The sequence below is a fragment of the Cryptomeria japonica genome, chromosome 9, assembly GCF_030272615.1.
Source record: "Cryptomeria japonica chromosome 9, Sugi_1.0, whole genome shotgun sequence".
NCBI lineage: Eukaryota > Viridiplantae > Streptophyta > Pinopsida > Cupressales > Cupressaceae > Cryptomeria > Cryptomeria japonica.
The window spans coordinates 194,517,595-194,528,751 of NC_081413.1; the positions used below are offsets into that span (position 1 = coordinate 194,517,595).

At 36.1% G+C, this 11,157-nt stretch overlaps 1 protein-coding gene across 4 annotated transcripts; it reads left to right on the plus strand.

Moving 5' to 3' along the window:
- Window positions 1-274: 274 nt before the first annotated feature.
- LOC131052400 (protein AMEIOTIC 1 homolog) lies at window positions 275-9,397 on the plus strand. Of its 4 annotated transcripts, none has more exons than XM_057987059.2 (19): window positions 275-542; window positions 662-739; window positions 862-970; window positions 1,063-1,127; window positions 1,255-1,354; window positions 1,435-1,526; window positions 1,655-1,725; window positions 1,811-1,879; window positions 2,397-2,564; window positions 2,667-2,811; window positions 2,888-2,991; window positions 3,090-3,369; window positions 3,458-3,794; window positions 6,796-7,197; window positions 7,295-7,385; window positions 7,669-7,778; window positions 8,074-8,137; window positions 8,232-8,315; window positions 8,483-9,397. In XM_057987059.2, the coding sequence occupies exons 2-19, from the start codon at window positions 679-681 to the stop codon at window positions 9,215-9,217; spliced, it is 3,087 nt and encodes a 1,028-aa protein (XP_057843042.1). In that variant the 5' UTR covers window positions 275-542; window positions 662-678; the 3' UTR covers window positions 9,218-9,397. The 4 variants fall into 4 exon arrangements, with proteins under 4 accessions (XP_057843042.1, XP_057843041.1, XP_057843043.1 ...); XM_057987058.2 differs by having other exon boundaries at window positions 275-527; XM_057987060.2 differs by having other exon boundaries at window positions 275-527; window positions 7,672-7,778.
- Window positions 9,398-11,157: the final 1,760 nt, after the last annotated feature.

Sequence of the window (11,157 nt, forward strand, 5' to 3'; positions counted from 1 at the left end):
GTGGAAAGATAATGTGCTCAAGGAAAGCCATTAACCTGTTTTGTCAGTTGTTAATTTCCATAGTTGGCGTGCATCTCCGTACCAATTATGGCCAGATGAGTACAGTTTAAGAAAACAAGAATTCGTTAACGGTCTTGAACGGATCCCTGCATAAAACAAATATTAAAATATAAAACATTCTTATAATAATGATGAAAATATCAGTATATGTTTCTTCGCCGTTGCGACCACGTGCCACGTCAGTGCGAAGATTATCTTTGAAAGCGACATAACACAAATTCATTTTCATCCACTCTCTCCTCTTCGCCATGCACGCAATTGTTAATTTTGTTTAACACGCTATGAGCGAGATCAAAGTGTGGGATTTTACGGCTATAAAAACCTCAGCAGTCGATCGATCATTAAAAAAAATACTTTTACGTTAAGGGGGAAACCGATTCACGTTGCTTTTGGCCGATTTTTCTCATCATTTCTGGTGGTCCAAATTAGGGTTCGGAAGGCAAGGAGATTCGACCCTGAACCGATTTGTAAGTACAAAGGAGGTAACTTTGTTAAGGCATTAACATGAAAGTGTAGTTTCTGTATAATTCACGAGTGTGGGGTGGAGTATTTTGATGGGTGATCATCTAGGTTGAGCCGGTTTCCTGGGTTTTGAATTTAGGTGCAAAGGTGTCGATAATGGCGGACGCAGAAGTGATAAATGGGTTTCGGCTAAATACTGGTGAAGTTGTCCGTGTTGGTAGGTTGAAATAAAAGCAGTAAATTGATTAGGTCTTGATGGTTTGATGTTCGAATCTTTTTTTAGAGTGGCTTGTAAGGAGCTTGGTTGGATTTTGTTTTTAATGGTCTTTTTCTTTGCAGGGGATTTTGTATATCTGTTTCCTGCAGATGCCAATGTTGAATTATATATTGCAAGGATAGATAAATTGTACCATGATGAAGAAGGAAAGAGACTGATACAGATACGGTGGTAAGATCTGTTGGTTTCTTGATTTAAATGGAGCTGGATTCGAAAGTTCAGTAGATTTGATGATTTTTTTCTGTGTTTTTTATTTTTGACAGGTATTATCGGCCTAAAGACCTCCAGCACGAACCGCCTTCAAATCCCTTGAACAATGAAGTTTACTGTATCCTTTTCGGCTCCGTTCTTTTGAGCTTTATGCTGCTTATGATTGCTCGTTAGGGTTTTATTTAGTTGTAGATGTGAATAATTTTTAAATCTTCCCAAGAGTTTCTTTCTTTACTCGTGCAAAGATACAAACTATTTTGACTGCCAACTGGTTGAGTCCGTCGCAAAGATCTGCAAGGTTTTCACTAGATCTGAGTACTTTAAGCTGAATGAGGAGCAGAAAAGGTAATCAGCTTAAAACATTAGTTTTGCAGAATTCTTGAAATGATGACGTTTTTAAGCTAGCCGACTTTGAAACGATTAAGTTATGACAGGCCCGTGTCTGAAGAGGATATATTCTTCTTCGAATATGTTTATTCGGCGGAGACTGGTTCGTTTATGAAAATGTCTGGGTCAGGTACGTTAAGATCCTTAAAAATTATGCTGCTTTATGGTCAAAAAAGCATATAAAAAATGTTGAAACCAGATATTTGGAAAGATGATTTTGCTGCTTCCAATAATGCTGTCAATTGTACATGTTTGCAGGAGAAGCAGACCGTCGACGTTCTTTTGGGAAACAGAACTCTCCGGATCCTTCGCTTAAGATTTTGATTAAGGCATGTTTTGAAAATTGCAGTATCAAATGTTTCTTCTTCTAAATTTAAACTGTAATATAAGTTTAAGGCGGAGATGATGTTTCAGGCGTTGCTTGACGTTGAAGAAACCATCCCAAAGGACGCAAAACCTGCCTGTTGGGCCGATGAACGTTTGGTAAGAATGAGAGCTTTCATGTCCGTGGAAATATGTAAATGTTTTTGACGTGTTTAATGATTTTATGTACTTGAACGACGCGCTGTGGAAACATCGCGTGGCTTGATGCCCTTGCAGTTTGCGTTTTGCGCTCGTCGCAGTAACTAATTTGAATATACTTTCAAATGCACAAAACACAAGTTTGTGCAGTCTTTTTTAATTTAATTCAGGCAAACAAAAAAAACACTAGATATACCGATCTTTTTCGTTCTTAGTTTGATTCCTAAATCAAATGCGCAGAAACTTATTAGGATAGAACAGATTTATTTAGTTCAAATATTCTAATGAAGAATTGATATTCAAATACTTTTTTCGTGTATTGCGATTTCCAATAACTTTTAATTACAGGCCAAGATACGCCGATATTTTCTCTATATTTTGAATTTGTGTAAGACCGTACTGGATTTCTTTCTTGATAACGACTGTTTTAAATTTAAACGAAACGTCTCTGACTCGGTCCGTCGGTCGATCTTAACAGACATGGATAGCGAAAGTGAATGAAAGCAAGACAGTACAAAACATTACTGAGAGACTGCTGCATTTAGCAGATTGTTCGCAGCTAATCAGGGAGAAAGATGGAAAAAATGAGTATAAATATTTGTCGGCTTGGAAAAGTGCAGTGACCGCAGATTCAAGCCCTGAATCAGTTTGAACTCTTAAACCTTTCTGCTTTATTTTCTTTATTTTGTTTTCTCAACCGGCACTTGCTCATTACTTTCACAAAAATGATCGTTTGTTATCATGTCAGCTTCTTCAGAATATAGAACACCTTCAAAACTTTGTCCAGCAGCGAAACGGTAGGGCAGAAAAGAAAAGGAAGCGGTACGGGTCGGAGCAGGGAAAGAAGAAAGACAAGCTGCCCCTTCTCCAAGACGTTTGTGAAGAATTAGATGGTCTGCATTCATGCTAAATTCTCTTAATTTTGTCGATTGACTGTAAGCGGAACGATTAACCCTTAAATATTTGCAGAGAAAAAAGGTGCGAGGATAAAGGAGGGAAGCACCTACGAGATCAACCGTACTTGCTTGCCTCCGAAGGCCCCTATTCATCTTAAGTACATTCGAACCGTGCTGGTAAGGAGCTTCGATTCCCGGATCTAGACCATTGAATAGTATAGGTTTATTGTATTTGCAAAATTTCGCAACAATTAACTTTGCCGACTTATTCCCAGGTGGCGGAGAAAACCGACACTCATGTACGCGTGAAATTTCCCAGTATTTTGGCACTGAGAAATTTGTTTGGTACGGACAAGAATGTCGAGCAAACTATGCAACATCCTTCTTTGGACGAGCAGTTTGTGATGGGCCAAAAGCTGGCTGAAAGAGTTTTATGGCGTCAAATTTCTTCAGGGGAATATAATACGCAAGGCCACCTTGAAAGTTTCTGGCTCATTTCCGGCGACCCAGCTGACGAAAAACTGCAAATGATTCAGCCAGCTCACCTTACCGACGGTAAAATGTTTCTCCCTACCCGCCAAAGCCTATTGTCCATGTAGACTCTAGAGTCGGGGCTCGGACTGATTCTATTTGCTTTGTGTAGGAACTGAGGACGTGAAATTGACAAATGACGAATGCAAGGAGCTAATTAAGTTCGAAGGAACACCGGACGTAAAATTTCCATCTGATGTGGAAGGAGACGGGAACAAATTGCCTGTTAAATGGGGTCTCCGACGGAAAGTGGCAATCAATAGGAAGCATCGCAGCATGGAAAAGGGCAATGAACAGACATCCACGGGTGGTGATTCGCTAGAAACTACGACCAAGGTCCCACGGAAGCAGCGGCGTTACACAGTGAACGAGGATGACCCAACCCCTGGAGAAATATCAAGCATGCTCAGACTCCCCAAAGAGATGCAAGGGAGATGGACCGGTGAGAGGTAAGCCAATAGAAGAGGAATGTAATTAGTCTAGTATATGAATTAGGTATGATCTCTAATTTTCATCAAAAAGTGAAGATACCTCTGCTATTTCATTACAGTGCCAGCAAGATACTGACTGAATAGTTTTGTCATGGAAATTGTTGTAAAAATAATCTCATTACAAGGAAAACAAATAAAATTATAAAACCTAATAAATGCAAATTCATTTATTAGTTTAAAAGATATTACAGAAAAAATAATTAGAGATTTAAATATTATTCATATTATAATATAAAAAATTTATATCCGTATTATCCTTTGCATTAAGTCAACAAAAGATAAACTTCGGATTTCTTAAATTAATGTATATATTAAACCGTAGGATACATGATATATAATTCTTTCAGTCCAAATACATTCAAGACTTCACGTGGGGTCAAACTGTATACATGATAGTTTTACCTCAGTCACAGTTTTCTTTTCACAGTCTTAATTTTATAGCAGTCTATACATAATAGATTATTTTTCTTTGGCTTGTTTATTATTTCTAGAATAATTTAGTTTGAAGATTTATATATATGGGAGCATTACTGTGCAATCCATGCATCTATATTGTTTATGAAATGATTATATTTAGCCTTAAGTATTTTTATTTTTTTTATATAGTATGAATTTAGATTGTAAAGAATACAAATACATAATTATGAATATAATAATCGATATTATAATGATCATAAATTAGTTAGTTTTATTAATATGTTGTAATAATGTAAAGCTAGTTTTCATAATCTTTACCAAAAACTTGCCACACTAAAAGGGTCATAACTTCTACATACCTTAGTCAAATTTAAAAATTTAATATGATTTGGAAAGGAGAAACCCAGAAAAATTTCCTCAAGAATCTTAACCACTTAAGAGGAGTTTGATAGTCTTAACTCATCACCAAACCAATATTTTAATAATTTCAAGATAGAGCCATCATAGTTGTATGGGGATGAGTTCATAAGTTAGTATTTATCTCTCTAATTAAGCCATCACATTACTGCTCATATTATTTATCTCCATATAGTTTGTGAGCAGAAAAAATGGACAGCAACATTAAAACTCGAATTTTTGATCAAGAGTTTTACCCAAATTTATCATCTAATTTGACCTAATATCAATTAGTATAACCATCCTTGGTATAGGTATTTGCTAGTTAATATAATTGAATAATTTTTGACACAATATCCATTAGCTATGTACCATTATTGTTTTAAGGAATTCATGAATAGACAATCATTTGTATTATCATTTGAATAGTTATTAAACCTAGTAACTTCGTGTGAATTAGCTTGAGGTTAGAAATGTGAGACAGGAATCAATGATAGGATTTTATCATACATTAGTAGTCAAACCTATTAGTCTTGTTTTTGGATGCATAACATATGGAGAATCACCAACATGAGACATTACCTCCAACTACAAGAATAAAGATCGCAAAAAGCTGTTAAAGGATACATGGAACTGTTAATCCAGCATTCTTAACACACATTTCTGTACAGAACAGAATAGTTCAAATGAATTCCAATGCGAGTGGAGTGGATGTGTACGGCTTTGTGCAGACCATCCAATGTACTGCATAGCCAGTACCCTATGTAAGTATCTCTGATCTAACTTAAGATGAATATATAATAGTTTTATTCACACTCCAGCCCATAAAGAGGTCAGTATCTAGGTGGCAGAGTGGATGTCTAAGTATATTTAGTTTTACTTACTATCAGAGCTAGACTATGAACCCCAAGCAAAGATGACTGGCACGAGACGGTAGATGTTAGATGAACAATTCACACGCTGGACCACAACGTAGCCAGTGACTGATTGGCTGAGTGGCATGTTGCAAGAAACAAGAAACGAAAACAGTAACAGCAATGAGAATTACGACATGACAAGAATTGAAGTTCTACAGGTTGCATACAAGAAACGGAGTTTAACATATACATGATGCAATGATTCTACAAAATAAAAAATGTATTATATAAAAGTGTGAAAATAATTAATTATATTAATTTAGTCGAACAAAAACTTCACCTTTTATTTCGATTACTTTGACAGATCAAATTCAAATTAAACAAGAAACAGCAGGAGGCTATGGAGCCAGGGAAGCGCCAGATATGATGAAAGCTGATTGATTGATTGAGAGATGATGAAAGCCGGCTTGATTGATGGAGACCGGTTGCTGTTCTGCCGTTGCTACTGCTACTGCATGCTATCGCTAACCGCTATGTCGCTGAACTATAAATAGGGGACTCGGTGCATCATGAATCGCATCATACATTGTTAATGATGAAATTGTTCATTTAATAGAGAAAGCAAAATGGTTTGAGTACAATGATCTCAGACCATTGACAAGACAAAAGCTCCACGTCAAAGAAACTGAAATAAAATAACAATGCAAAATACCAAATATCCCATAGTAAAATTGGCTGGAAGATCAGAGAGCAATGAAAAATGCAGAATTATTTACAACTATCTCTGTAGAGATCCTACAAAGCCTCAATACCTCGCCACCAAAATGTGGACTTCCCCACAGACATAGGTAGAACAGAAAAGAAACACGCCGAATGCCACTTTGTCAATTTTACCAGGCAACCAGGATTACCCATCCAGGTTTCTGGCTACCGATTGGTTCCCCAACATGCTAGTGGGAAGTCTTAACTTCGAGTTCTAACTGCTCTGTACAAAATAAAAATGATGAGATATTTGGGTTCATGTGCAATTCAAGAGAACTGCATTGGTTTCCTATGTTTCACTCTTTAGCCAATTGAAAATTTCTTCTCAAAAGAATGGAAAGAATGGGGTTAAAGAAAAGAAACACAAATTCTATTTGATGCCAAAGCTTCTTTTAAAAAGAAAAGGGTGTTAAAGAAAAAGTGATAAAACTTATAGTCTATGACAAAGATTGTTTTTAAAAATAATGGGAGTTAAGAAGAGAGAGGAATTTTATGTTCTGCTAAAATTTGTTTTGAAAATTTTACAGGTATAGGGCCGCTCAGTTGAAGCTTGTGGCGATAATGAGAGAAAAGGCAGCCGTGCCGGGAAAGCCTATCTTGCGCCCTGCATTGAGAGAGGAAGCACGGAAACATATTGGGGATACCGGACTTCTTGATCACTTGTTGAAGCACATGACAGACACTGTCATTAAAAACGGTGAGCGGTTTAGGCGCCGTCACAACGCAGAGGGAGCCATGGAGTACTGGCTTGAACCGGCCAGTCTTATGGAGATAAGGAAACAAGCTGGGATTCAAGATCCTTGGTGGATTCCCCCTCCTGGATGGCAGCCTGGAGATAAAGTGTCTCTTTATGGTTGCGTATCGGGCATGACGCCCTCTGAAGCAGAAGAAATGAAAACTTTAAGAGAGGAACTCAACAATGTCAAGAGGTAAATATTCAAAATTTTATCTTATACAAGTAGACGAATGAATTTTTAAAATACTAAAACTCATAAAACCTCGGTGTGATCTTATGTTATGATGTAGAGAATTGCTTTCTTGCAAAAATATGAATGTCAATGAGGAGAAGAAAATGATCCAGGAGGAGGATCACGATATTTTGAAGGAAACGTTACAGGTATCTTATTTTCCTTTCCATACTAGCACTTTGAGAAAACTAAATATTTGTTCATGAAATTCATTTGTTGTGTATTATGTTTATGGGGATTTTAGGATCTACATATTAATGTTAAAAATATCAAAAAGGATGTTAAATTAATTCAGATTAAGTCGCTGGTGAGGGAGAACAATCAACTGGTAACCAGACTTTGTTTATTAGATTTTTTTAGTAGATAAAGAATAAACTTTATAGTTATAATCTGGTAAGAAATACAGTTGTAAAACATTTTTTTTTTCTGTAGCAGGCTGAAGCAGAAACCAGCCAAATAGATTGTCAAGATGAAATGATGACTCCATTGGGAACAACTGACCATAAACACATACTCGAAGCTTCTGTCTCTTTACATAAGTGGTATACTCAATGCTCATTTGTCAAAATTGATTTTGTTCAATAAATTTAATCTTCTTCATTGCTCCTAACCGCAAGTTCTCACATCGAGAATGTTGTACATTTTTGAAAGGTTAATAGTAAACAATTTGTTTTTGATCATTATTTTAATTTCGTCAGGAGCAGTCATTTTTAAAATTTTGTTTCTGCCTCTGCCATTAATGATTCTTTTTAATAAACGTCTATCCTTTGGCTTATAAATTGTGAAAGCTCTTAAGATAGGGTTTTTAATTCTTAGACGTGATTATACTGAGTCCAGGTCCCGTTGTAACATTGTTGAGCGAGTTGAGAAGCTTCAAACTGAAACGAACAAAAAAATCCAGGTATTGAAATTAAACGAATTTCAGTTGATGATTAAAAAGGGCCTACTGAAATTATACTCTGATGTTATTAACTCAAATGTTTTGACCCAAGCAGGAAATGGAGAGCAATCACAGGGCAGAAAAGAAGCATTTGGAATATCAAATTGCAAAGGTGACGGAAACTTTGGAAAGAATGCAGGTACGCTGTGAATGTAGGACAATGGCGAAAGCAACTTTTTTAATTATAAAGATATTTTAAATTGTTTGAAATGTTTGATTAGTAAAGACATCGCTCATATGTTTCTGGATCTGTTTGACTGACGAATTACTGTATTAATTTCTTACATGCTTGTTTGTGGTAACCAGGAGGAGATGACGAATCTCATCAAATCTGTGGAGAATTCAAAAGTGGCACCAATGAAGGAACCGAGCTCTGAAAAGAAAGCACAAACAGGATTCAGGATCTGTAAACAAGAGGGAACTTTTCTATGGCCAAGCATGACCCCGAAGAGCTCCAACAGGGTGCCCTTAAAATACATTTTCTCCCCACGCCAACTTCAGGTAACGCCGCCCTCCGCCGTCTACAATCTTCCTTCGGAACATTCCTTGCAGAAAACAGTGAACATAGACGTAAAAGACACTACAGTTAGCGCCGGCATCACTTCAACCGTAGTGGTCTGCAAGTCGAGCTCAAAGGGTGGTCTGCAAAACGGCCAGAAGGATCCTGCACAGGATACGTGTGGTAACCAGGTGTCTCTGTCGCCCAAGTCCCATTCTGAAGTTGAAGCAGAAGCAGAAGCAAAAGCCTCCCCTCATCCCGCAATGCAAAAGGAATTACTTTCCATGTATCTCACAACGCCCGAGAAGCAATGGGCTCAGAATCAGATGATTCTGAGTCGTTCTCCCGTGCCAAACTTTATGAGCGACCAAATTGTATGGCCCGTGCCATCACAGCCTGTCACCACACATGCTCAAGATAGCGGCGGCGGCGGCGGCGGCTTCCACGTGGACCTGCCAGAAAGTTCTAGAACGGCTCCATGTCAGTCGACATGGCTCGGTTTGGCTCCGCCCGCTGCTTCTTCAGCCGCCCACAACGCATAGAAGTGCAGTACTATAAAGGACAATTTGTGTGTGTTTTAACTTTTATACTCCTTTCATTTCACCTCTTTCGTAGAACAGACTGTGATGGATACATATTTAAGTCCGGATAGGACTATAGTGTAATTTGCCTAATTTGTATGTTAATCAGTCATAGGACCGCAGTGCCAGTATTCCTGGACTTAGCCATGTATATATTGCTGTTATATCCTTTAGATGTGCTACAAGTATATTACCTGCCTTTATGTTGTAAATCTCTATTTACATGCCTTTATGTTGTAAATCTCTATATACAGAGCGTAAAATTGTTTAATAGTTCTATTAAAAAGGCATCCTATACTTTGAAATTCATTACAAATGAGCATGCATTTGAGTTCTGGTCGGTGCTCATGTTATCCTTAAACATTTAAATTACCCTTCCTAATAATACAAGTTTAGATTTGAATCGGCATCAGATGTTTTTGAGATTATAGGAAATGGTTTGAGTCTCTTCATTTTTTTTTAAGTCGCTTTGTTGTGACTTTTGGTAGTGTTGTTTCAATCGTTTTTCTGGGGTTTTAATTACAATTACTGCAGATGTCAAGGGAGGCCAGTTTATAGTGCTGTGACATATATTTTAAGCTTATCTAATCACATAAAGTTCCAGAATAATACACAGATACGTAGAAATTGCTGATCAAATTATTTTTGGTTAACTTTTCATATTCAAACACATTTACTAGTTAAATTATGTACAGTTTACTTTTTTTAAATAATCATATTCAAATTAGTTTAGTATCAGCATTGTAAATTGGGTGAAATTAGTATATTCATGTTAATTTATATTTAATTTCGAGTTTAATTTGGTGTAATATCTTTAATGTAATAATATCTAGATTATAAGTGATATAATGTTGTGTCACAATGTGTTTCAGATAATGTTCTTGGATACTTTCTTACAAGTTTAATTATTTGGGATAAGAAGATGAATATATTCTTAGGTGTGTATTATGTTAGATCAATCTTATGCAATACGAATGAAATCAACATGACAAATTAGGTAGGCAACACTTGTTGTGTTGGGGAATGAAGTGCAAAATTTTCTAAAATGATATAGAACTTGAGTCGATCATCATAGCATCAATTATCTAAAAGTTGCAAATCAACATTTCCCACCCTTAATTCTTGTATTTTTTTAATATTTATTGCAATCTCAAATTTATTATTTGTCAAAGTTAATTTATGTTTAGTAGATTATATTTGTTTAATTATGTAAAAATATTTTTGTTCCCTCCCTAAAATTTGGTTTCTGATTAGGAGCTCTAGGTTTGAATTTTAAAGTGTTATGCCCTATTTTTAGATTTGATTACCTAGTTTGATTTTCCCATCTTATTTGTATTCCATATCCTCTAATTTAGGGGTTTTGATTTACTATATAACCTTTCTTTTGCCCATCACACTTAACCTTGGATTCGCCTCAAAGATTTCATTTTTAGATCTAATTTCTTACTATTTTTCAGATTTTACAAATCTAAGAATGATTTATATTTTTTCTCTATCATATTATTTTTTTATGCCATGAGCTATTTAAAATTTTATATATCCTTTATGCGGTACTTATTTAAACTCCAACTTAGCTACTTAATCCAATGATATTGAGGTCCATTCCAATGTTCATGTTGATAAAATTTAAAAGAGCCATAAAAAATAAAATGGTTATGATCATGATGCATATATAGAATAGATAAACATGTTCTTCCTCTAGTACTAGCCAATTTCTTGGTGGTGCACTTACCAATGCACACTCTCCTCAATAATTACATCAAACACGAATGTTCCATTTGATATGGATATGCTTCATGGTATTGGTACTTTACTCACTTCTTCCAATCTTGCATCATCATATTCTTCATCTTATTATGAACCTCCTCACACTACACTTATCATTTCTATGGCTAATGCAA

What these genes read in the sequence shown, in the direction of transcription:
- LOC131052400 (XM_057987059.2), top strand. Translation starts at nt 679, where the DNA reads ATGGCGGACGCAGAAGTGATAAATGGGTTTCGGCTAAATACTGGTGAA. An exon ending in CTTGAACAATGAAGTTTACT is followed by an intron (nt 1,128 to 1,254) that starts GTATCCTTTTCG and finishes ACTCGTGCAAAG; the next exon opens with ATACAAACTATTTTGACTGC. An exon ending in GGGAGATGGACCGGTGAGAG is followed by an intron (nt 3,795 to 6,795) that starts GTAAGCCAATAG and finishes AAAATTTTACAG; the next exon opens with GTATAGGGCCGCTCAGTTGA.